The 25425-nt window shown below is 53.8% G+C and overlaps 2 protein-coding genes across 3 annotated transcripts; both read right to left on the reverse strand.

Annotated features, from left to right (window-relative positions):
• Nucleotides 1-174: 174 nt before the first annotated feature.
• On the reverse strand, nt 175-17822 carry ABCC2 (ATP binding cassette subfamily C member 2). The gene is made up of 32 exons (XM_069019787.1): nt 17692-17822; nt 16986-17159; nt 16409-16534; nt 15233-15367; nt 14737-14859; nt 14351-14406; nt 13907-14138; nt 13099-13286; nt 12363-12540; nt 11612-11866; nt 11086-11151; nt 10473-10610; nt 9999-10145; nt 9635-9723; nt 9483-9545; nt 9160-9286; nt 8821-8997; nt 8551-8718; nt 8064-8250; nt 7068-7200; nt 6537-6642; nt 6071-6290; nt 5450-5604; nt 4314-4469; nt 4011-4210; nt 3246-3372; nt 2730-2831; nt 2488-2631; nt 2081-2239; nt 1675-1841; nt 1136-1330; nt 175-715 (listed from the first exon to the last, which is right to left on the reverse strand). Exons 1-32 carry the CDS (start codon nt 17731-17733, stop codon nt 586-588), a joined length of 4665 nt encoding a protein of 1554 aa, XP_068875888.1. The 5' UTR covers nt 17734-17822; the 3' UTR covers nt 175-585.
• Nucleotides 17823-20632: 2810 nt separating this feature from the next.
• On the reverse strand, nt 20633-25395 carry CUTC (cutC copper transporter). 2 transcript variants are annotated; one of them, XM_069019799.1, is made up of 9 exons: nt 25368-25395; nt 24982-25053; nt 24852-24911; nt 24487-24696; nt 23247-23282; nt 22727-22860; nt 22110-22137; nt 21603-21708; nt 20633-21057 (listed from the first exon to the last, which is right to left on the reverse strand). In XM_069019799.1, the coding sequence occupies exons 2-9, from the start codon at nt 25049-25051 to the stop codon at nt 20946-20948; spliced, it is 756 nt and encodes a 251-aa protein (XP_068875900.1). In that variant the 5' UTR covers nt 25052-25053; nt 25368-25395; the 3' UTR covers nt 20633-20945. The 2 variants fall into 2 exon arrangements, with proteins under 2 accessions (XP_068875900.1, XP_068875899.1); XM_069019798.1 differs by having other exon boundaries at nt 25365-25383.
• Between the last annotated feature and the right edge of the window lie 30 nt (nt 25396-25425).

Here is a 25425-nt window from a genome sequence, read left to right on the forward strand (position 1 = left end):
GCTAGAGAATAGTGTTCTTGGCTGAGTAGAGCTGTGCCACTGAATTTGGACTGCCCAGCTCTGTGTAACCTTTGTTGGCAGCTCTTCCCACCCAAGCACTAGCCAGGCTTAAATCTAAACCGGGGCTTACTTAACATGCCTTGACATCAGCTTTTTAGTTAGAAGACGACAAAGTTACAAAAAGTAAATAAATTACAACATTCATTCTTAGATTAAACTGTAAATTTCATTCCGTAGTCCAAAAACATCTCTAAGGTAGGTTCACCTGGCATGGTGAAGTACAAAAACTAATGCCACCCCCAATGGAGGTTATGTTCTCCCTGCCTGGCCAATAGCTTTTCCCCTCTATCCTGGAGTACATTATGCAGCTCCAGACCCTTGTGTGCACAGCAGGCAGGATGCGGTAGCAAGGTTAAAAGCTCACTCGAGTCCAGATGCTCTGTCCCGGGACAACCAGAGAAGCCTCCCTCTCTGCTTCCCCGCTGCAAAGAGGCAAATTCCTGGGCAGCTTGGAGACACCGGTGCCCACTGGGCGAGTGGCAGAGGAGGAGCTGCCTCACACCCCCGGCCCCTGCAGCGCTCCGCCTACAGGGCGGTGGTTTCTATAATGGCGATGCCGGAGTCCTTCGCCATCATGGAGAAGATGCCCTGCTTCATGAGCAGCTCCTCAGGACTGTCAAATTCCACAATCTGCCCAGCCTGCAGCACCATCACCCTGGCAGAAGGGAACAAGAAGGCATGAACTCCCAGGATCCGAGTGGATAGTGCTGCAGCCTCACCAACCCTCACCCCTCCTAAACCACTTTATGTGGTTCTCCTCTCAGCAGCAATGAGGGCACAGCCCTCCTCCCTGTGCTGGCGGGGTCACACACATGAGGTGTCAACAGCAAATACCTCTATGGTCTGTTGCTGTAAAGAAGGATCCCAGAAAATGTTTCTTCCACAAAGGCATAACTACTGCATGGGCATCCGTCCTCTGCTTCTGTTCTCCTCGGCACGGTGTATTACTGCCTCAGGCACTGCATCCACCCCTGGCCCTCTGGCTGCATTCTTGCTTCTGCTGCTGTCCACCCTCACCCCATCCTAGGAGTCCAGATCCCCATTCCCTTTGCCCCACAGTACTGTCCCGTGATACCTGTTGCTGTCCATGATGGTGTGGAGGCGGTGGGCGATAGTAAGGACAGTGCAGTCAGCAAACTCTCTCCGGATTGTTGTCTGGATTAAATGATCGGTTTCCAGATCCACGGCTGCTGTTGCTTCATCCAGGATGAGGATCTTGGCTTTGCGGAGAAGGGCCCGAGCCAGGCACACCAGCTGCCTCTGCCCAACACTGGGATGAGGTGAAGAGCATGAGTTACTAGACGGACACTAGCAGAGCTTCTGCAAGCCTACTGCCTCTCGCTGCTCCGACCCCAACACCGTCCCTGGCCTTTCCCCGCTGACCATCTGCCACCCTGAGCACCACATCCCTCAGAATCTTGCTTTCTGGGCCACCACAGGAGGGTTGGCTCACACTAGCTCTCTAAGACTCCTCGGCCGTTTTCTTCCATCTGCACTTCCCAGAAGCTTCTGTGCATCATATCCCTGGACAGCCACTTCACTGGAGGCTGCTGTTCCAGGCTGGACCCTGGGACCAAGAGAAGGGAGGGGAGCTGAGCCTGTATCTCTGCTCACCTCAGGTTCTCCCCTCCCTCGCTCACGAGATGCAGCAGCCCCTCAGGAAGGCCTTGCACATATGTCTTCAGATGAGCCAGCTCCAGGGCCTTCCAGACCTCCTCGTCTGAGTACTGGTCAAAGGGGTCCAGGTTCATCCGCAAGGTTCCAGTAAAGAGCACAGGGTCCTGCCAGGGACAGCACTGTGTTCAGCCCCACCACAGCCATTCAGCAGGGGCAATGGCTCCAGGCCTCCAAGTGTGGCCACGTCCTGCCCACAGCACTGCCTGCAGCTGGCAGGGGATGTGGTGACAGCCTGCTCACAGGCCTTTGGCATGTCCACAGCACCCAGGGACGCACTGAGGCCATGCACTGCCTGTGGGGGGCCATGCAGCAGTGGGATGTGGAGAGGTGGGGATCAGCTCACCTGGGGGATGATGGTGAGGTTCTTGCGCAGGTCATGGAGGCCAATTGTTGCTATGTCCACTTCATCGATGATGATCTTCCCTCCAGCTGCCTCCAGCACCCGGAACAGGCAGTTGGTGAGGGAGGATTTTCCAGCACCAGTCCGGCCCACAACCCCAACCTGTGGAAGCAGCTTTTTAGACCAGCTGACAGGGCTGTAGAAAACAGGGCAGATGGTCTCCATCTTGGTCTGGTGGGCCTTCCTGCCCTTACCAGCACCCAGGTTGTCTGCTTTGGTTCCTTTTCTGCAGTTCGAGTCCCCAGGAGCCACATCCCATCACCATCCCACCCCAGTGCACAGACTGAAGCCAAGAAGAAGAAACAGCTTTAACAGTCTCTATATAAAGAGTGTAGTGAGGGCAGAGGCACCTTCTCAGTGCTCCCAATATTACAGGAGATCCCCTGAAGAACCAGGTCCAGTTCAGGTCGGTAGCGAACTTGGTAGTCAACGAACTGGATCTCGCCTTTGCTGGGCCAGCCACGCGGTGGACGCTTTTTTGTCACCCATGGAGCCTGGGGGAGGGCACAGGAGCATTAGGGGGGCTCACTCTGCGATGCTGCCTAGCACCAAGCTGTGCAGCTGATGGTTGCCTGGACCCTGGTTTCCTCACCTCATTCTTCACCTTCATGTACTCATGGACCCGCTCCACAGCCACAATGTTGGTCTCCAGCTCCGAAGATGTCCTCACCAGCCAGTTCAGTGTCTGGGTCACCTGCATGGCAGAATCAAAGGATGCAAAGCTCAGTGGCCCCCAGGAACAACCACCTCCCACCTCAGCCCAGGACCGAGACTCAGGGACTCATCCTGGGCACAAGCATCCGTGGCCTGGTTCCTAATGCTCCGCTGCCAAGAGACAGCCCACCTCTCTCCAGCCCTTCAGAAACTTTACTGCACCATCTCTGATACACAGCAGGGCCATATTCCTCCTCATAGCAGCAAGCATCCCACTCACACTGGGATGGATATATGCTTCCCTGGCTCTATAGCCACTCCCTAGCTGGTGGGACACCCCAGATAATCCCATTTCCATGGATGACAGCTGGTGTCAGGGCAGCATCCTGCCACCAGCCCAGAGCTCCCAGAGACAACCCTGTCCTGGAAGGATAAAATGCTTTCATTCACTCACATTGAGAGCAGAGGAGACAGAAAGACCCACGATGCCGCCCTCCAAAGTGCCCTTTGCAATCACTGCTAGAAGCGCAGAGAAGAACACCACCAGGCTCCCCACGAACTCCAGACGGATGGCCAGCCACCTGTACCAGGAGAGGACAGCTGAAGGACAGTGAGAGAGGCAGGGAGGCATCTGCCTGTGCCCAACACAGAGCCCAGCAGTAACAGCAGCACTGCAGCAGCATCCCCACACCCAGGCATGAGCCCAGTGCTCTACACACAGCACACAGTTGGTACATGTACACAGCAGGTTGTTTGTGGCCAATTCTGCAAGCAGGTTCATTTATGTCAGTCCATGTCTCACACATAACCTCCTGTACTGGTAATGCCATGTATGAGAAGAGCCCCAACCATACAACCCTCACACATCCAAATCATTTACCAGTAAGATTCAAAACCAGAAAGTGCCCACATCACACTCCCACTGGGCCTGGAGGATCACCTTCTTCACAGAACTCACCAAGGGCATCTCAGCCCTTGACTGCACAACTCATCCTGCCTGGCCTCTGGACACTTTGTAAGGGGGCATAAAAAAATCACCCTAAAACATCCCATTGCCACAGATGGTGCCCCTATCCTAAACTCCCCCAGTACCTACACAGACCCTCAATGCTGAGATCAAGAGGGAGGACTGCAGCATCTCAGGGACCTCCCTCAGGACCCAGAAGCCCCTGGGCAGAGGTGCTGCAGGCTGTGCTGTAGCATAAGGGGTAAAATTCACCTATTTGATATTATCCAGGAATAAACACTTTTCTGATTTATGTCCATGGTGGTCTCATTGTGCTTCAGGAACCGTTCTTGGTGTCCATAGGCCCTGATCACGGAAAGGCCTGACACTGTCTCACCAAAGTGAGAGTAGATGGGAGACCTGGTGACAGAGTCCAGACGCCTTAGCTGGCGCGACGTGGAGATATAGAAGCGCTGAAACGAGGGACACAGCTTGGTTACCAACACAAAGCCCAGCAGCCACAAAGACACTGCTCTCAGCAGGGCAGAAGCTTAACTCGAGGCCCAGTTAACTCACCAGCACAAAATAGTAGAAGACACTCAAGGGAACGATAACGACAGCAAAGAATGGAGTGGCCAGGCAGATCATGATCAGTGTGCTAATGATGGCCATGAAACAGGAGAGCCAGGTGCGGAAGGACATGGGAATGGTCTCATCCACTGTGAAGATATCCTGGAGCATATAAAAAAGTATAAAGAAGCAGTCAGTGACCCCAGAGAGAAGGAGAAGCCCAAAGGTCCCATATATACAGGGTTCCTACACACTCGTACGGTAACACAGTGCCAGACACTTGTAAAAATATTGGATGACCCTGAATCAGTGTTATGGTCACAACATCATTTAGGGCCACAGTTCTTAGCTTGGGAACAGCTGAGTTAACAGAGAAACTTCCTGTAATATTCCCCTGTTACACAGACCAGCTTTAAGAACTGCATCTTCATCAGGACTGAGGATGCAGGAGCAGTAATTGAAGCAAAGAGAGGGACAGGGCAAACTCCAGGTCCATGCAGGTGCACCCAGGTCTCCATCTGGTTCATCCATCTCCTAGCTCGGCACCACATACTCTCACAACTCAGAGTAAACCCAGCAGGCCCATAGGCTTTATTTCAAGAGAAATTTTTGTTCCCAAAAATCAAGAGACAGCACCAAAGGAAGAAGTAGAGTAGCAGCACACTTGAAATTACCTGTATTTTCCCTCCTTTCTCATTTTCTCTTTGTTTCATGACCTTCACTTACATGGAAAAGACTATAGATTTTGTTGGACATCTATAACCAGAAGGACTTCTCATTGTGGGACATGAGCTCTAGGCTCTTACCTCTCTTAGTAATCTACTATGGACCCTCTTCTGTTTCTCCAGATCTTTCTTGTCCAGGTGACCCCAAACAGGACACACTATTCAGGTGTGACCTCTTTATCACTGGGCAGAGGAGGTAAAAACTTCCTGTGATTTGCCACACTGTCTTTCTAATATAGCCCAGGATGTGGTTTGCCTCACAGTCAGCCTTGCATCCACCATGCCCTCCTGGTCCCTTCCTGGCCCTTACCTGGGCTCAGCTGTGCAGTGCTCAACAGGAGCAGGGTTATGCCACTACCCAGTGCTCTCCAGACCTGCTGGAACGAACACCTTCTGCATGTTGGGTTGTTCTCTTACCTTGGCAAACCTGTTGACGATGCGGCCGGTCGGGGTGGTGTCGAAGAAGCTCATGGGCACGCGCAGGATGTTGCTGAGCAGCTGCTGGTGCATGACGCGGGAGGCTTGCATGGCACCCTGGGCAGACAGCATGGTTGCAAAGAGCAGGAAGAGAGCTGCAGGGAGAGCACGAGGCTGTGTGTGACACGAGCACCAGCTCGTGTGTGACACTGGCCCCTGGCACCCTTTGGCTGGATGGACACACCAAGCAGACACATCTGCAGTGAGCCACTGGGATAATCGTGCATCCCACCTTCTTGGGAGGCCACAGCAGCTGCGTCTCAGCACAGGGGAGGAACACTAACTTTACTGGAAAGCCTTGGGCCCTAGCACTATGTCCAATCTGATTAAGGAAAATGATCTTAAAGCTAAGGGGGCAACACAGACTTGGGGCAATTTATGCTGCTTTCAGACTAGCGTGTGTCATCAGTTCAGTCAGGAGCTGGAAGGAAGGCAGCAGGCAAATGAACACAGTGCTGGGTCCCCTGCTCCTTGCTGCACTGCTGCTGCAGGCCTTGCAAGTCACATCCCTCCTGGAGCACACAGATGAGGCAAGTGGGAACCGCTTCCTCCCACCCTCACCTTGTGACACCCCCAGTGCCCCAAAGACACCGATCCGCAGGTCCCGCTGCTGCGTGGGGTAGGTCTGGTTCACGTAGTGCTGCGCGTCGTCAGTCCAGGCAGTGAGCCACAGGTTGGTCCCCACATAGGCAACGTATTGTCCAATGTAGCCCATGACAATCCAGAAGGAAAAGCACGAGCCAACAGCACGCAGGTACCGCAGGTACATAGAGAACTTCACCTGTGGACAACTGAGCCCATCAGAGCGCAGGCAGTGACACCCAGCACAGCCTTGGTACTCCACCCTGCTGCCCACAGTGCTCCCCTCCACCACCCCGCCCACCAGTCCCAGGCAGCTCTGTCTCCTTCGTGTCTCTTGGCTGTGGTGGGGCCACAGCCAGCTCACACCAGCTTCCCTGAGCCACAGTCAGGGTCTGGCAGCACTTAGTCAGAGCAGCACAGTGCTTCATCCCTCCATCCTCCTAACCCTGCCGGTTTCCACAGCTTCTTTCTCAATCAGTTGTTGTCCCTTCAGCTTCTTTGGGGGCTCCTCCTGGGCCTTCTTCCGGGAACTGGTGCTCTTTCTACTAAGGCTGCAGGGAGGTGATGAGTACCATTAGTCACAAGGTCTTGGATCAGTCCTAATCTCCTGGGGGTCCATCTCTATGCTGCACTGGGTCTCCGGTGGTGGAGTCCTCTGGAGAATAATGTCCTAACTGGGGCAGCTTTGGGTGAGCCTTGTGGAAGCACTAGGCATGTACAGCCATAAAATTATAGCCTCATTCCCAAAAGCAGAACTAGCCAGCAGCACGAGTTTCAGGGAAGACAGCAGAGTAAGGCTGTGGCACACTAGTGTGAGTAAAGGCAAAATCAGGTGCTCCTGACCCAGAGTGGCTTGTGGTAGGAGCAGGGAGGGAGGCTCCCAGCAGGACCTCCTCAGGAAGCCCCCAGATCCCTGTCTCCAAGGGAGCAGTGCATGTGGCAGGGGAAAGAGCTGAGAGCTCAGGTCGTGTCCCACCTGCAACTCGATTTTCTCCGATGGATGCTGGCCTCTCGCTTCAGGGTCATGGTCACCACATCCCCAGAGCCCTCCTCCATGCAAGGATCGACATCTTCATCAGCCTCCTCTTCATCCCCAGCTAAAGCAACAGCTGCAAGCACAGGGATGGGGGAAGGTAGGGTCAGGCACTGAGGAAAGAGCATACAGCACATCCCATACACCACACCTCTGCTGCGCTCATCTCCACGCTGCACCCTAGGCCTAGGCTGTGTCCTACCACCACATATCACACCCTCTCCAACCTTGCTGCAAGACCAGCACAGAAGGAGGAGGAAGAAATACATTGTGCAGGAGGGAGAACTGACAGGGGACATAGGGCTAACAGCCTGCATGGAGGCAATCCCTGCTGCTGACTTATCCCAGCACCACTGGCCAGACCTCAAGCAAACATTTGTGCTAGTTTAGTAGGTACAAGATCTGGTAGGTCATATCACTCCAGCTCAGAAATGTCTCTTTGAGCAGGTGAAGATGGGTCCTGTAAAGACATACTGGGAATAGTCAGGCTGCAGCTGGACAACTCAGCTGAGCCCTGACAGAGTGAGCATCCCCCTGACCTGGCACTACTCCTCCCCATAGCACTGGGGAATATGATAAAGATGAAATTTTATCCCGTGGGAAGTTTAGAACAAACCAAAGGATTTTTCTGACCCCAGCATCACAAAAATATGGAGCCTGTTGCCACATAAGTTTTTGGGATACACAATAAATGAACTAAAAAGGGAGTAAAAAATTTAAACAAGTCCTGTGCTGGATGTTCAACATAATGCCTGAATGCAAACCTTAGTCAGGAAGTCCTTGTGCTGCTGATTGCCAGAAGCTGAGAAGGAGTCACAGCAGGCATCATTGGTGCCTGGGCTGGATAGGGCCAGGTCAGGCTGACAGATCAGATCTTCTCATCCCCAATATACATGCACAGCCCCTCTAACTGCCACAGCCCCACTGTGTCCCCAATACCTGTGGTATTTTCCTCTGGCACATCGTCCTCCTGGTTGCCATACAAGTTCAGGAACTGGGCAAAGGCCCCCTTCTTTGCAAGTAGGGTGCTGTAGGAGCCATGCTCAGACACTGCTCCTGCTGCCAGCACCACAATGTTATCGACCTGGGGCAGTAAACTGATACTGTGCGTCACCAAGATCCGTGTCTGCAACAAAGGGGTTGCAGGGTAGTGATCATCAGAGCACCCCTCATCCCCAGCCATCGGTCTGCAGGCTCTCCATTTCCTACTTGGGGACTTCTCTGTTTATCAATGCCTGGCTATGAGGACACAGGGTACCTCTCTGGGGACTCATGACGCCTCTCCTGCCTGCTGCAGCCCCACATGAAAGCTACAGGATTTCTCTCTGTCCCAAGCAAGCAACCTCAGACTTCCTTGGATCATTAACACCATGCCAGTGCCACTCCCACCTGGCTGGGTGGTAGGTTGCAGGGGATGGGTGCTCACCTTCTTTTGCAGCAGCCCTTTTGGCCCCAGCACATGCTCAAAGAGGTACTTGCCCACGTGGGCATCCACGGCAGACAGCGGATCATCCAGGATATAGATGTCTGCGTTGCTGTACACCGCCCGGGCCAGGCTGACCCGCTGCTTCTGGCCCCCACTCAGGTTGATCCCCTGGAAGGGAAGGCCCTCCCTGAACATGGGGCTGGCACAGGGCAACAGCTCTGACCTCTGCTGCAGGTGCTATCAGAAACCCATAGTGCCCAGGGCTGGTACCTTCTCTCCAATCTCTGTCTGGTCACCTGCAGGCAGCAATTCCAGGTCTGGAAGGAGGGCGCAGGCCTCGAGGACCTGCTGATACTTGGCTTCATCCAGTTCTGACCCGAAAAGGATGTTGTCTTTCAGCGTGGCGTTCTGGATCCAGGCCTGCTGGGGGACATAGGCCAGGGAGCCCTGGAAGGATACACAAGAACAGCTACCTGTCAGAGATCAGCCTGAGTACTGACTCCTCCTGCAGCCTGTCCTTGCCCTGAGCCACCACTCTGGGATGGTTCTGCTTCCCCACTGAGCTCCCAGGCAGCCCCAAAGCCCCCTGCATTGGCTGGCTCCTCTTACCTGGATATTGATGTGTCCCTTGATATTCTCCATCTCCCCAAGCATGGCTGACACCAACGAAGATTTGCCTGAGCCCACAGCTCCCACCACAGCCACCAGGCTCCCAGGTGCTACGTCCAGGGTGACACTGCAAAGACATGAGGGCTGAGGAAGCAGCACTGCCAGGTCGCCCGTCAGTTCCTGTGTGAGACCAGCACAGAGCAGTGTCTCTGGGACACTCACGTCTAGCAGCACTGTGAGAGGTGATTGCCCTCCCCGACTAATAACACACAAAGCCTCCCCCTTCCCAGCCCTCTGCCCCTGATGTGGCACAGAGCACTCACTCTCTTATGGCAGCGTCACCGTCCTGCTCCCAGGCAAAGGTAGCCTCCGAGAAGCGCACGGCACTGCCTGTCAGAGACAGATGTCCCTCAGAGAGGGGAAAGCCCAGGGCTGGGCCAGCCTGGGACCCACAGGGAGTAATCTGGAGGTTCACCTGCCTGCAATGGGGTTGTGGTGGATAGCTGAGGTGTCCAGGTCTTCTCCACTCAGGTAGCGCTCCAGCCTCGCAGTCGACACATTGGTCTGCCATGAGAGAAAGAGGATGAGGACAGCACGTGGGCATGGGGCACAGATGGGTGGGCTGGCAGGAGCCCCACAAGAAGAGCACCACATCACAGAGTCCCCACCCAACGTCTGAGCCCCAAACCTATGTCATGCATGTGAGTCCTGTCCCACCCCACTGCCAGCAGAGTCCTGTGCACTGACCCTGGGGATCCATCACACACCCAAGCTCCATGTGCTGGTTTGGACAGGGGCATAGGATCCCCCTACACCCCCGGCCCTGTATGAGGCCTGACCTGCACCAGGGAGGAGAGGACCATGGGCAGCATAGCCATGGGGAAGCGCAGCACATTGAAAAGGGAGATGGCAGTAAAAGCCGTCTGTGCATCCAAGATGTTGTTCTCATCCATGAGCACGTAGACAGCAAAGCTTGCCAAGGAGACCTGGGACAGATATCAGGGAAAGCCACCATCAGTGTGGTTGTGTGCTGCTCAGACCCTCACACTGCCCCAAGGCCTCAGCAGTGCCTTCCTGCTGGAGACCTGTTATCCTCCTGCTTCCCTTCTCCTTTGGGCCCCATTTCACCATCTCAGTGAGACCTCTTTCCACTACAGCTCTCCTGCCAGCAGCCAGAACCGTAATCTGCATCCCAGGCATCCACCAGCCAGGAGCACTCCAGCTGAGGTTCCAGATATTTCCCATTCCCTTGGACACAGCCCAGCCCCAGCTCAGAGGAAGGTATGTGCCTCCCCAGGGCTGTTGTCACTCACCAGGAAGGGAGCACATGTGAACACGAAGATAGAGATTGACTGCAGGTAACCAAAGTTCACCAAGTTCTTGAGCTCACGTGCACGGATATCATTAACTCGCTTCTCAAAGGAGGGCTCCCAGGCAAAAAGCTTCAAGATCTGCAGGATGAGCAGTGTGAGCAGATTCTGGCCTCACAGGAATGCCCACTTCCACACTCAGCTCACTGGTGGCCAGCACCTCCGTCACCAGCTCCTGGCTTGCTCAGAAGCCTGCTTGGCCACTGCATCTCCCCTCTCCCGTCCTGCCCACGGCTTACAGCACTCCCCAGTGCACTCCCACTCCCTCAGCCTTAGCCTACAGGTCACCGCCAGCCCCTCTGCCACCATGCCACTACCACAGCCATCCAGGAAACACTCAGAAAATCCTCTCTTGGCTCTCAAGTCCCAGAGCTCCTCCCCAGCCAACTTTTCAATAGATGAGGAAGCCAAGGGAATTGCTGAGACCCAGACACAGGGCCCCCAAGCTAGACTAACACTGGTGCAGCAGGGTTATACAGGTGTGCTGCCTCCAGGTACAGTGCACCAAGAAGAGGGGTGCAGCAGCTGCCCAGGGAGTCTCCACTCCATTGTTCACCTTGATTCCATTGAGGACTTCAGTTATTATTTTCATGCGTTCGTCCTTGTTCTTCATGTTCCTCTCCTACAAACCGAAGAGCCAGACATCACCTAAACCAGACAGCAGCTCACCCTTGGAAATACATCTGGGCTGCTCCATAGCCTGGAGAAGTCATCTCATGAAGGTGAGCCTTGGCTCCTGGTGGCTCTGGACAAGCTGGGGAAAAACACCACTGTGCTGTCAGGTAGAAGCTGAAGCTTCATCTTACAGTTGGCAATATCTCATTTTTAGTCCTCAAGGCTGTGCCCAGTCTGGTTCAAGTTCAGCTGTGATGGTAGAACAGATCTCACCTGTCTCCTACTCATGGCAGCTGATCACCTCTGGCTCAGGCTAGAGATACCCCCAGCCAAGTGAGATCAACTTCCTAGGCTGGGAAAGATCCACAGCATAACAGCAAAGGGTCGGGAGTGTGGAAAATGAGGGAGGGGAGCAACAGTGGGGACGGACGTGGGGGACCAGGGAGGATATTGCACCCACCACTGACCTGAATGGTTTTGGCCTTGGCAACCAGGAATGCGTTTATGGGGATGAGCAGCACCATGGTTGCAATACCAGCCAAGACAGAGGGGCCCAGCTCTCCCCAGAGGAAGACAATGGACAGGATAATTTGCAGGGGGGATGACCATAGCTGGTGAACAAAGTTGGCCATGTCCATGAACCTCTGGGCATCAGCTGACATCAGATTCACAGTCTCTCCCACCGTGGACTCCTTGCGGGTGGCTCCGGACATGGTGAGTGCCTGGAAAGAGAAAGCACAGTCACCACAAGCCAGTCTGGGAGCAGCCCTGCTGCCAGCAGCGTGGCTCAGAGCAGGGAATTAGCAGGCCAGGCTGAAACCACTTCTGAGTTTGCTCCTGGTGCCTCTGTACTGGCCACACGTGCTTTCCTCACTGCCTGCAGACCTGGAGCCACTGCATGCTGGGGGCAAAGAAATGCATCCCCGTGCAGGAATCCTAGTGGCACCTGCCCTAGGTGTTGCACTGCTCTGAAGAGAAACCTCCCTCAGCCCCTGGTAGCTGTCAAACACATGGCTGCAGCTCCCAGGTCCCAAGCAGAGCTAGGGCTCACAGTGTCCCCAGTGCAGGATGGGTGTCCCCCAAGCTCTCCCTGTGCCTTCTGAGGAGCAAAGTGCACACAGCCCAGTCACCCCAGCTTGATGGGGCAGGCAACAGATGATTTTATCCACAGCCCAGCTTGGAGAAAGCCAACAGGGGTGATGACAGAACCATACAGACCTTCTTGTAGATGGCAGCGATGAGACTGGCACGCACGTTTATGCCAAGCTGGAAGCACAAGCTGAAGTGCTGCTGCAGGCAGAGGGACTGGATCAGCGCTGTCAGGAAGAGCAGGATGGCATATAAATAGCCTTGCCAGGCAAAGGCATCCTCGTCCGACACAAAGGCAATCAGCAGCCTGGAGGGGAAAGAAGCTCATGAGACACACACTCTACTGAGACAGACCCAAGCAGGGTGTTCCAAATGAATGCAGGGAGAGCATCCTCACAAGAGTGGTGACCAAAACCCTGCCCCAGAGAGCTGGCGATGCTCAGCAAGCTGGGAACCCTGTTCTGCCAGGGACACGGCAGTGAGTCACTAATGTAAGATCATCCACAGAGACCGTGCTGCTCTGCAAAACAAACCAGGGAGGCCCTGCTGGGCTGAGCTGCACAGACTCGTGGAGGGCCCCAAAGAAGAGCTGGGACTGTCTCCAGGGAGGGAGCAGGACTGCATAACAGAGAATGCAGGGAGGAAGATATTACACGTAAGAGCTGGCAGGCAGCTCAGATCAGCTCTTCATTAAAGTGCATCCCAACACATTCTCCCACTTTTGGTGAGGGCACAAAATGTCCCCAGGGTCCATGGCTGGGAGAGGCACACATATGGAAGATGGTGGGGCTGAGTACAGCGCACACACTGGGAGGTGGTGGGGCTGGATGCCAAGTCAGGACAGGGACAGAGAGAAATAACTCACTTCAGCAGCTGGGGGCTGACAAACACAAGTGCGTCATGCACCACCTTGAATGCCACCGCTAGCAAGAGGTTCTGCCGGAAGGTCTTGGCCAGGGTTTTCATCAACCAGCCCCTGGCGTAATCCTTGGGAGGGCCAGAGTCCTTGTTGTCTCCCATCTTCTTCTTCTTCTTCCTTGGCTGCTTCTCCTCCTAGAGGGAAGTCCACACCAAAGTGAGAGAGCTGGTTGTGCAGGCATCCTGCATCTGGAAGGAATTCCAGGGCAGCACCTCACAGACCCCAGATCAGGCATCCTAAATGAAGCCTTAGTTTTAACTCCTGTCACATTCCCTTTCACTGATCTCTGATTATGTCACACACACCCAGGACTAACACCTTCTCTTTTGTACCAAAGACAATTGTTGAAACCCAAACCAGCCTGAACCTTTCAGGCCAAAAATCGGGCAAATATCATGAAGAATCTGAGGCCAGGGGTGGTCATGGAATGATGTTCACTCTGACCTCTGTTGCTGGGAAGTATCTGAGGTAGATAGACATAAGGGAACTGCTTGTACTGCAGACTTGAGGGTGGTTCCTGTCTTTATGTAAGGCAGAAGGATGGACTTTCTTGGTCTCTCAAAATATGGGGATCTGCCAAGGACACAACAGGAAGACCCTGTCATGGGTTCCCCTATCTTTGCCCATGGACCTGCAGGATCAACGAAGGGAAAACCCAGCAAAGAGGGCTGCAGGAAGTGAGGTGACCCTGCTCCCCAAGGCTGGACCTGGATGTCTCAGTCTCATACAAGACCAAGAGCAGGAATGGATTTACCAGCACCAGGATGTCTTGGCTCTGGGCCTTGCTCATGCTGTTCACATGGTCTGGGTCACTTCCCTGGCGTCTCTTCTTGCGTTTCCGTTTCTCCAGTTCTGCTTGGGCCTTCCGCATTGCAGTCTTCATGTTCTTCTCAAAAGCAGTGTAAAGAGCCTTTGTCTTGTCTTTATCTTTCAATTCCCAGACATCCTCTATCTCCAAAGGCTTGCGATAGCCCTTGAAGACCATGCTGTGGGACAGAGAAATCCCGTTGGAATACTTGTTGGAGACTCCTTGCTGCAAGCGCAGAGCCTTCACACCCAGCCTGGCCCCGGGCTCAGGCTGCACAGGCTGCACCCAGTGTGGTGCCTCTTCCAGGTAACTCCAAGCAGCCTGTGCTGCAGGTTCCCCTGGGGCACCCCTGCATTTTGGCAACCCAACCTCCTTCAGAGCCCTGCTCACCTGCTGTACCATTCAAAGGTGATGGAGCTCAGGATGGAGGCTGTCACCTCTGGGTTCTATGGTGCAAAGCAAAGGGCATACTGAGAGATTGTTGACACTGGGAGACGGTGTTGACAAAAGCTGATTTAGCACCCCCAGCCATTAAGGAGCATCATAGGTTTCAAACCATGCCAGCTCCAGCCCCAGAAACCTCATCTCACAGCCAGCAGCAGCCCCCTCTAGTCATATATGCAGATGCCCCGTGCTATAGGCTCCAGCTCTTGCTGGGCCCTGTGGTGAAGTCCTCAGGTCTTCCCAAGGAGCCTGGAGCCTGCATGGAGCCCGCCCTGCCCCACACAATGCTCAGGATGTGGTGCCCCAAACCCACTCTCACATAGTCCTCATACCTTCTTCCTGATTTCCTTTGCTTCTAGGGCAACATCTGAGAAGTTTGAGACAAGGAAGAGCAGCAGCTGGAGCCCGTAGGAGATGAAGAAAAGGATAAACCGTGGCAGGTCAGAGATTGGTTCCTGCAGGAATGGAAAGCTGAGGTTATTGCTGGGGGTTATCTCAAGGCCACCTGGTGCTCAGAGACAAGATCCATCCCCTGGCTGAGCCCAACAGAGCACTGCAAAACTCGCTCTGAGTCCTGGATCAGCTTCCCTTTGCAACCTCTCCCTGCTTCTCCCTGACCTTCTCCCATAAGTGTTTAAGGGGAGAAATTAGACAGGATGAATTTCAACAGCAATTCCTTCTCAGGTCTTTTCTGGTTCCCCAAGGTCCCCAGGGCAGCTGGGACCTCAGTGATACCACAGAGAGCTTTTCAAGAGAAGAGTATGAAGAAACTTTCTTTGGGAACAGGACAAGGGTGGGGGAAGCAGAGAGCTTCCTGCCAAATCCAACCTGCAGGGCTTTCCGGACGAGCGACTGGAAGGGCAGTATCCCACTGAGAAGGGACAGTATCCAGAAGCAGAAAAGCACCCCCGAATCTCTGCACAAGCAGAAGCGTCGTGCATCATGGATCAGCAGGACCATGATCTGGGGAAAAGACAATCAGTCAGAGGTTCAGGTAGAGCTGCAGGACTAGGTCTGGATCTAAAAGTGCCTTCAGAGCATGTGTCCTGGGATGCCAGCACACATGATCTGCTGGGATTCACTGCCTTGAATATCATGAGTGCCTGAACACACCACCAACCCTTTGTTAGTTTCAGAATTAATTGCATAGGGCAAAGGTTTATTTCAGGAAGATATAAGATCAGGTTTGAATGTACCCTGACATCACAGCAGGGCACTATCACTCTTTTTAGCTGTTCTCAGTCCAGATTCTCAGACATGTCCAGCTGTGAGGGGTTATACCCTGTCTCCTGCACGTTGTCTCCTGACCTGGAACTGAACCTAGATCACATCCCAGCAGTGCAGCCTCTCTGGGCAGTGCCCTCGCCTTATCATCTCACATGGACTCTGCATGTGAAACTAAATGACAGGATAAAATAAGGATAGCAAATGAGGGTGTTACTTTAGCTTTCAAGTGTAGCTCCTGAGCATTTGTTAAGACTGTTAGAATATCCCATGTCTCACACAAGATGTCTGTAACTTGCATGCACATATTCCATCAAGCTAATAGCCCCCAGGTCCTCAGCTTTCTCCTCTGCCTGGGCATCCCGTGGTACTTCCAGGCTCTCTGCACAAAACTGAGCAGCAATGTACAGGAAGCTGTGAGACATCAGAGCAGCAAGCCATGGTCTGATGTTCACACTGCAAAATCACTCCTGTGAAACCCACACTGCTCCTAGTAAAGCTTCTGTCAGAGAGCTCAGCTACACTTGCAGGCATAGAACCATCCCAGTTTTAAGGATAGCAGCAGGGAGCACTGCACAACCAGGCACCTGCCCTCAACATATTGCCCTCAAGCACCACCCACACATGTTTGGGGCTAGTCCTACCCAATCTCCAGGCTACCCTTCCCTCGTGGAAACGGCTTCCCACTGATGTCTGTGCCAGGGAACTCTTGTGCTGCTTGGCGCTGCAGCCTCTCCCTGTCCCTGGTGCCACACACCACGCTCACCGCTGAGCCCTTACCCAGGTGGCGATGTACAGGCTGGGGTTCGTGTACTGGACAGCTGGCACAACGTCCTGCTCAGCGTCCTCTACAAACGCCAGGGCCAACTCTGCCACCGCCGTCAGCATCAGCAGAGTAGCCAGGACCTGTGGGGAAAGGGGGCCAGCCCGTTTGTGGACACGGGGAACCACTGGGAGACAACAGAGTTCGGCATGAAATACACCTATAAACACTTTTCAACTCAGACTTGGCCTGGGAGAGCTTTCAGCCCTGTGAAACTGCAACAGTTCCACAGGAGCACTGCCATCATTTTAAGTTTGGAAGAAAACAGCCCACAAGATGAGAGGCCCCAGTACACACTCTGCCCTCCCTCCCACTGCATCCCAGCCCTGGTATCCCCTCTGTCCCAGATACACCTCATGCTGGACTCCCCTTTACCTTTCTGTCCCAGATGGTCCCCTATCCCACTGCTCCTCCCCCCCCTACACTTCTCATCTCTCCATCCCACACCTGACTGTAGCAGAGTCTTCCCACTCACACCACCTACACCTCAGGCTGCTCCAGCCTGTCATCTGTGCCCCCTCAGCTCCACTCTACCTGTTTGATGACATAGAGTATGGTCACAGAGGATTTCTTGGCTCTGGATTTGCACATGGGCAGGAGCTGCCATGGGGCCAAAACCCAGAAGAAGCCAAGGGGGACCCAGACCAGCACAGTCTGCTGGAAGCACACAGGCAGGTCAGCATCCGGACGAGCAAGGTAGGAATCATTCTGGGGGCAGCAAGGACAGAACACCGAGTCACGTGGGATGGCTTAACTCTCACTGGGCTCACAGGACAAGAGCCAACATTCCAGTAGGTCCTGCCCACCCAGCTCTACCCTATCGCATCCCCCTTCAACACCCGCCCTCCTGGCTGAGCATTTCAGCACTCAGCCGAGGTCCCAGTGATATCCCTCTCCCCATCTCTCTGCCTGAACGTGGAATGGCCATCCCTTGCTGGAGCCAAGCCAGCAGAAGCAGCTGAAGCCAAATCATTCCCCGAGAAGTCCATACAGGGTGCCCTGTTTTCCCAGGTGGGCTAAAACAGGACAGAGCTCACTCAGGGAGGCATTATTGCCTCACTGTCTGGTGAACACTGTGCAGGCAGTGCACAGCACTCAGTGCCATGGCAGTCCTGGATAAACAGCAGAACCTCTGCCACCCACTGGCAGGACAAGCTGTGAGCCTTGGAATCCACTGCTCTCCCCCTCCACTGGGTGTCCTACCCCAAGAACAGGCAATGGGGATGGAACAGCCACTCACCCAGAAGATGGAGCCGCAGAACTTCTCCAAGGCTGCTGACATAGTTCAGGGGAGAAGAAGCGGCAGCTCCTTCCCCTCGCTCTGCCCAGCTGAGAGACCTGGGTGGATGTTTGGGATAAAAGTCCCCCCACACACCCTCAAGCGGTCTTGGGACAAAATCGCTGATGACAGATAGTTATTAATTAACTTGGTGCTATTGCACAAACCAAAGCAGTGACCAAAAGGGCTTGGAAAGCTGCAGAGGCTCAGAAGAAGGGAGGAGAGGAAGACCCAAGAAAGAGATCAAAGGGGAGATACAAGGAAATCACAGAGTCACTGCAGGACACCGCAGCCATTGCTCAGAAACCACAGCCTTGATCAGTGCACACCAACAGACACAAACTCCCCTGGACCTGCTAAAGACATGACTGGTGCAGCAGACCTCTCCAGTGAGAGAAGCCGGCTGAATGCCGACGTAAAGGCCACCAACAGCTGGTGCCACCTGGCAAGGGGGCCCATGACACCAGCAGTACCCCAGGTCTGGGAATTTGCAGTGCCTGGCAGCTGAGCTGACCACATGCTGCACTGGTCTGAGTCCTCAGGATCCATGATCTTTTTACTAATTTCCAGCCTGCAGAGCCTGAAGATTTTCCAAACTCCTCCTTTTGCTTCTTTCTTTTCCACATTTCCATGTTTTCTGTTTGTTATGGCAGTTGGCTAACCACAAAACCCCAAAGAGACTTTGAATCTTCATTCTAAGGTAACCCCCAACATCTGAGACAGAAAGAGGACGACTCCTGAGGAGAATGTCTGCCACTGAACCCTTGTTGATTAGAAAGGCCTAGGTGTGACAGGGACAAGCGGGGACGGTGCAACTAAGGCTGGAACTGGATTTGCTTTATCATGTGTGCCCCTGAGGAACAGTAGATAAAAGGGGACAGTAGAGTGACTGCAATGATTACACTGTCTCATTATACATGGAGTTAGTAGATAACTCAGAAGTCAAGGGTGACACAATGAGTAATTGCTCAGGAATCATCAATATGAGAGAAAGGCTCAATGTCCAAATCAGTGGTTAATTATTAGCAGTTTGTCTGATTAAATCCACATGTTTCTGCAAATAAAACTACCCCTAGTGCTAGGTCCTCCAGGCCAGAACCAATACACTGCCCCTGAGAGCTGCAAACTGATGTAATGAATAAGGAGCAAGTGAATTGCGCAGTCACTCAGCCCTCGACCATCTGCACTGCCGACGTGATTCTTCTTTCTGACACAGGTACAGATGTCCTCTGGCCTTGCTCAAAACCACTTGGAGCACTGCTGCCAAGGGGGCCACTTGCTTATGGCACCTTCCTAGGTAATGCCCCCTTGTCTCAGTTTTTAGTACATGTCACAGCTCATCCTCACCCCATCTTTGGTCTCTCAGCACAAGATTCCGCTCTTTGCAATGTTCAAGGCAAGCACACCTCCACTTTCTCTACCCTCACAGCTGGGACATGCTCCTCCTAAAAACCCACAAAGCCTTACTGTCCTTCAGCTCCTTCCATAAATCTTCCTCCACTAAAATACCCAGAAAATGTTCACTGGGACCAAGATAAGCAACGCAGTAGCACCTCTTTGCCAACAGTATCAGTTTCCCTGTGCTGCCCTGTCCTTATCCATCTGTTGTCCAGCATAACTTTTCAAAACTAGGCATTGATCCATGCCTGTCTCACACAGGGTCTGGTCCAGAGGTCTCTGCTGGGCAATCTACAAATTCCTCCAGCCCTCACTGCTCATCTCTTCTCTGAAGGGTTTGCCTCTCTGTCTTGTCATGCTGTAACTCCATGTGAGTACAAAAACCTGGGGGGCTGGGTCAGCAGAATATTCATCTTAATTGAGCTACCAGTATCATAATCATGACCATGACTCATGAAATCTCACAACATAAGCCATGAACTCTTAAAGCAGGGATTCCAAACTGTATTGACTATAGCCACAAATTTAATCACTCTTTCCAGGTTTTGATCCTTCCTACTGCCTGCACATCTGTCAGTGCTAAAGCAGGCTGACACCAGCACTATGCAGTCATTCCCTTCCCAGCTCCTCTGTTAAGAACTTCGGTTCCCAAGGTTTTGGGAGACACAAATATCTCTGAAGATCCATGTGAAAAGGTGGATGTACCCTTTAGGCTGAAAATATGTAATCTTGATGATAGGTTTTCAATGCTGTGATTCTATTTTAGGTGACAAAGGTGCTGCCACCTTGCCAAGTATCACATTTTTTCCATACATCCTCACAGGCTGTAAGCTATTGCCAAGATGAGACGAGAAATTTGTACCCTGCTTTTGCTTCCTGAGGTCCAGTATCTCTGCTGTCAGAGGGATTCTCATCAGCTTTGTCATATTTTACAGAAGAGCAGGCAGCAAGAATAAAGGTGCTTTACCTCTGGGTTTCTGCTCTTCTAATGGACCACCCTGATGCCATTCAAATCTTTCATTGGATATTTTACAGAGTAACTGAAATGAGTCTGAGGTTTCAATCCTGACTAGGCAGTAATGACCCAACAGGCACATTCCCAAAGCACTGTCTGGAAAACAAGCAGTTTATGTTTTATGTTGGGACAAAAACCTGGGAACTCCCTTAGGAAAAGCACCTTGTCCTCCCAAGAAATCTCCTCATACACCAATCCCACCTCGGAGCACTGAGGGCCCACAGCCCAGCATGTCTCACAGCTTCCTCACCTCATCAGTCAGGTGCTTCTCACCACTTACAGCTGCTGCATTGCTAATCCCCGCCTATCCTACTGGCTGACCACAGCAGGCCTTGTTTCCCAGCTGTGGCTATGATGTTTCCCACCCTGGCATTCTGGATGTGATTGTATTCTCTGGCACAGCAGGGTCCTGATCAATTCAGGGTACGCAACATAGGTTAGTCTTACCTGAAAATATAAATAAACTTTAGAAGAGCACAGCAAAAGGGGGGCAGCTGCAGTGTTTATTTGACAATCACATGCAGTGCTACACATTTCAGTCCCCCTACTTGCTCATTTCCCTTCGTCCCAAATGCTGCCAAACAGCTGTCGCTGTAACATCTGGGAATGAGTCCTTTTATTTAAAATGGCCAACGTAAGTTTCCAGGCCAGGGACTTCAGGGGAAGCCAAGGGAAGAGGTGTCAGGCTTCATCACCTAGTGCACATCCTCTGCAGCTTGAGGATGGAAGCAGTACCCATCTGTCCATGTGCCAGGGCAGACCCTGGAGTCTCAGCGTTCTTGTCCCAGCACAGAGCCGTCCACTACAGAATGTTCTTGGCAATTGCATTCAGGGTCCTCACTTTGGCCACATCTGCCACCTTTATGGAGTACTCGGGGGCAGAGAAGGACGCTCCCATGGCAACGTTCGGATTTCTGTCAGGAAAACCAGCCATTAGTGGTGATCTGCTGGTGATACAGATGAGTAAGACCCACCAAGAAAAACACCCCCATATTTCCCTGAGTCTCAGCACTGGCCAAAGATGGAGCCACCCAAACCAAAGATGAGACAGTAACAGAAAGAACAATAATCCAAAGGAGCGCAGACCTATGGGCAAATAGAACCCATTCCTCGCTCATTTCTCAGAAGCACATCCCACTGGCTTCCCAAATCCTACATGCTTATGTTAAAAGTCTAAGGCAACTACACCAGCACCTGCCTTCCCAACTCCCAGGGCAGCAGTAGCAAGAGAAACACCCCCAAGGATCTGGTTCTGCACAGAACTCATGTCCACATGAGCACTTCTGGATTCATACACAGCAGAATACAGCGTCGGGCACCAACATCCCAACCATAAGAGCACAACTAGTGCTCAGGAAGCTGTCTGAAATTTATGCCACTTCTACAAACTCACATTTACATTCACGTAGCCTTTCCCTCGCAGGGTTCTCCTAAAAAATAAATTTAAATAATCAGTTACCTGAACTTCATCCCTGAGTCCCGAGCTGAGCGAGCAGAGCAGTGAAACTCAGAAGCAGTGGAGCCTTCCAGAATCCGCTGCAGGTTGCGCTCCGTGATGCCACCTCCTGGTGGGAACAAGCCCAATGTCACACACCGAGCAGGTGACACTATTCCAGACCTGACATCACCCCGGGACCTCTCACCACTGAGGGACAGGAGCCATACACACGGAAGGGAAAAACAGCCCTTGGGACAAGAGACCCAGGCACATGAAAAGAGACAGGAGAAGCCTTGGCTCATGTTCTCCCACAGATCTAGAACCATCCTCAAGTCCTGCAGGGGGCAATAGCTGCAGGGCTCTGCCCTCCCCAACAGGCTGCATGGCCTTTACTCACACCAGGATAGGAGCTGCTCCTCCTGGGCAGCTGGCCCAGAAAGCCAGATCAGAGAGTGGATCCCAGGACAAGAGGCTAGGAAGGAAGGGCTAGGGATTGCAGGACCTGGTACAGATGACAAAAAACATTACCTGGCACCACCACAATTCTGCCCTTCGCCTGAAAGAAGAATAGCATGTTAGTGACATTATTGAGCACTACATTCACACGTGCATTTGTGAGGCAGCAAAGGAACCTCACATGCAGCACTTTCCACGAGCTCACAGATGTCACCGTGGTCTATAATCTGTGCACTCTCACCCATCTCTTTTGTACCATTCATGTTTTACAAGGAAAAGTGGAAAAGAACTTGCAATTACAGCTAAGACAACCTGTCACCATTCCCTCCTACCTCTCCATCCCACCTGGCTACCTCTCAGGTACACCTGTTGCACTTTCCTAAAAAGAACTGTGAGACACCCAGCAGGGATCTCACTCTGCTGTTTGCATGGGCTCATCATGCCAGCTGTTGGAACCAACTCCCACCACCCTCCCCCAGTCTGCAAGCAAGAACAACCCAACCAGCCTTTGCTGTGGGAGACTTCGGGGCCCAGCCCACTTGGACTTGGGGAAACATTAAAGCCAAGCAAGAGAGGGAAGGCAAGCACTCCTTGACAGAAGTCCCCTTCCAGAAATGAGGAATACCATAAAGCAGCTGCCTGCAGGCAGTGCCCAGGGAGTTACCCAGCGGAGCACAGCAAACACTCACCTGTTCTGCAAGCCTCTTAATCAAGGACAATCCTTCCAGTGCTGAGCTGTCACAGCCACTTGTCAACACCCGCTCAAAGCCCAGGGAAATTAGGGTCTCCAGTGCCACCAGAGGGTCATGCACCATGTCAAAGGCTGAGGGACCAGAACAACAGCTCAGAAATCGCTCGGTTCATTGTGCTCAAGCCCCGTCCCTCAGCCAGCTCCCCTGAGGAGCCCAAAGGCAGTGACAGGAAGGGTCCTGCTCACACCCTGGATTCACAGCCCCTGACTGTAACACGCCCCTTGCAGCAGTGCCAGGGCCACCATACTCAGCTCCTCAGACACCTTTTCTCTCACAGGATGAGACAGCCCCCTGGAGCCTGAGCCCACTGGACCTTTTCCCTTGTGGGGAATAGTACAGCCTGCAGAGCTTTCCCCCTCCAAAGAACATCAAGCTCAGTTCCCTCCCTGCCTCACCTTCCCCCAGCAGTGGGACACAGACTGGACCCTGCCCAGGGCCACTGTCCCTGGCAACTCACCGCGGTGAAATGTGACTGGCAGGGGACGGCACACAGCTGCAAAAAGAAGACATGTGGTCAGTCAGGACTGGTACAGAGTGCCTTGTGCTAGAACCAGAAATGTACATGACATGGAAGAGGCAAAAGGCTTCTCAAGCCATTCCTGGGGAGGTCAGAAGAGTCCCCATTCTTGCTGAGAACAATGCAGTGGCTACTGTTTATCCAGGCTCTTTTCGTGGGGAAGAATTCTTCTGCCCTTTGAGAAAGCAACAAACCTTTGTTTTTACGGGTAACACCAAAACCCCCCAACTCATCTGGAACATGCAGAACCCTCAATCCCACCACAGGTGACTTTCTCTGCAGGAAGGTTGTATCATCTACCTGGGGAAAGGACAGGACCTCTCTGAAAGCAGGACAGCTGATTTTTGTGATTTCTTTCACTACCTACGATTTCTGCTCTCAGACCACAGCAAACTTCACCAGAGGTGCACTAATTACTGTGCAAAGCTTACTTATTTCTACAAAAAGACATCCACCTGCTCCCTGCCCTGGAAACAGCAGAACACACATTGGCCTAGTGGAGCTAAGTCCTGACAAGACCCTTTTGCTGCACTCCTTACAGCACATTCAGCTTCATATGCGAACCTCAGCACCACATCACCGGGGAAAGGCTCAGCCCTCTTTAGCTTTGGCTGCAGCTCCCCAAAAATATGCAAGAAGAAAGAGAATTTGCTTCTGCATGTTTGTAGTCTGGACTAACAATCTCCCACTGCAGCTTCAGTAGCTTTTTATGTGTTCACACCTCTCTCTCGTTATCTTTTCTCCCCGTGTGTGTTAAGAGAAAAAAATGAAGGTGAATTGCCAGCTACACACAAGGCCAAAGTCCAGGAGATACATATGCTACACACCTGTAGCAAGGATATAAGGAAAAGAAAATGAGGAAGGGAGAGAATCCAACAGTTGAATGCCCCCAAAACCGCTCATCAAAGCCTTCTTACACTTTGCTATTACATCCCAGGTAACCTCAAACTCTCTTTGTGTGAACGGCTTGGGGTTGTGGCCCTTGGTCCGCAAAGTTTCTTAACTACTTAATGTCTCACAGGTACGGTAGCAAATGAAACCGAAAAAGGTGGAAAGAGACAGCAAGACTGCAGAAAGGATGAGCAGACTGAAGCCCTCTGTACAGCTAGCTCTACGGCACCAGCCGGAGCAGCGCTGCAACGCTGTCACAGCACAGAGCTTTGCCTGGAGCCAGCCTTACCCAGCAGCGCCGTGCAGAGCTCCGTGTCGATGCGCCCGTCCTCCGTGAGGGCCCCGAACACCAGCCCGTCAGCCCCGTGCAGCTTGGCCAGGCGGATGTCGGCTTTCATCACCTCCACTTCGCGGTCCGAGTACAGGAAATCCCCGCCGCGGGGCCGGATCATGACGAACACCGGGACCCGCACGCACTGCTTCACCACCTGCAGCAGCCCTGCGGGCGGGACAGGGGCGGCTCAGCACCCGCCGCGGCAGCTCCGGCCCCGGGGCGGGCAGGACGGGAGCGGGCGCGGGCAGGGAGCCGAGCGGGACACGGGGGAGCGGAGGGAGACCGACGGGGAAGGCGGCACAGGGGCGGGCGCGGCTCACCCATGCTCGGAGTGGTCCCTCCTTCCACGAGGCCCGCGCACAGCTCGATCCGCCCGGCACCTGCAGAGAGGAGCGTCAGAACCGGCCCCGCCGCGCTGTAGCCCCCTCCCGCGAGGCCCCCGGGCCTTACCTCCGCGCTCCGCGTTGACGGCGGACTCCACCGAGTCCACGCACACCTCCATGAGGAACCCATCGTCCATGCCTGCGGGACGGGAGCGGCGCGGTCACCCCGGACCGCCCCATGGCACCCGCCCGGCCCGCACCGGCCCCGCGGCGGGCCCGCCCCGCTTCCGCCTCAGGCCCCGCCCCCCGGCCGCGCTTCCGGGCCCGCGGCCCGGGCCCGCGCCGCCCGTTGGCTCGAGGGCGGGCGCGCGGGCGGGCGGAGGCGCGGGACGCGAGCGGGGCGCGCCCACGCCGGCGCGCGGCGCGCGCAAGCCCCGCCCCTCCCCCGGGCGCCTCGGCCCCGCCCCCGCCGCCGCGCGGGCCCCGCCCCCGTCCCGCACGCGCCCTCACCACCTGCGCTGGCGGCGCGCGGGGGTCGCTGCTCTGCGCTGCCGGTCACGCGCCGCGCGAT

The sequence above is a fragment of the Aphelocoma coerulescens genome, chromosome 6 (assembly GCF_041296385.1).
Source record: "Aphelocoma coerulescens isolate FSJ_1873_10779 chromosome 6, UR_Acoe_1.0, whole genome shotgun sequence".
In the NCBI taxonomy this organism is placed as follows: domain Eukaryota; kingdom Metazoa; phylum Chordata; class Aves; order Passeriformes; family Corvidae; genus Aphelocoma; species Aphelocoma coerulescens.

Excerpts from the sequence above, each read along its gene's own strand:
- CUTC (XM_069019799.1), bottom strand. The coding sequence starts at position 25,051 with ATGGACGATGGGTTCCTCATGGAGGTGTGCGTGGACTCGGTGGAGTCC. Across the intron at positions 23,283-24,486 it reads GCTCTGCACGGCGCTGCTGG|CTGTGTGCCGTCCCCTGCCA; the intron begins GTAAGGCTGGCT and ends TTCTTTTTGCAG. Across the intron at positions 22,138-22,726 it reads TTAAGAGGCTTGCAGAACAG|GCGAAGGGCAGAATTGTGGT; the intron begins GTGAGTGTTTGC and ends TTCTTCTTTCAG.
- ABCC2 (XM_069019787.1), bottom strand. The coding sequence starts at position 17,733 with ATGTCAGCAGCCTTGGAGAAGTTCTGCGGCTCCATCTTCTGG. Across the intron at positions 11,867-12,362 it reads TCGCTGCCATCTACAAGAAG|GCACTCACCATGTCCGGAGC; the intron begins GTCTGTATGGTT and ends TTCTCTTTCCAG. Across the intron at positions 716-1,135 it reads ACCATCATGGACAGCAACAG|GGTGATGGTGCTGCAGGCTG; the intron begins GTATCACGGGAC and ends CCCTTCTGCCAG.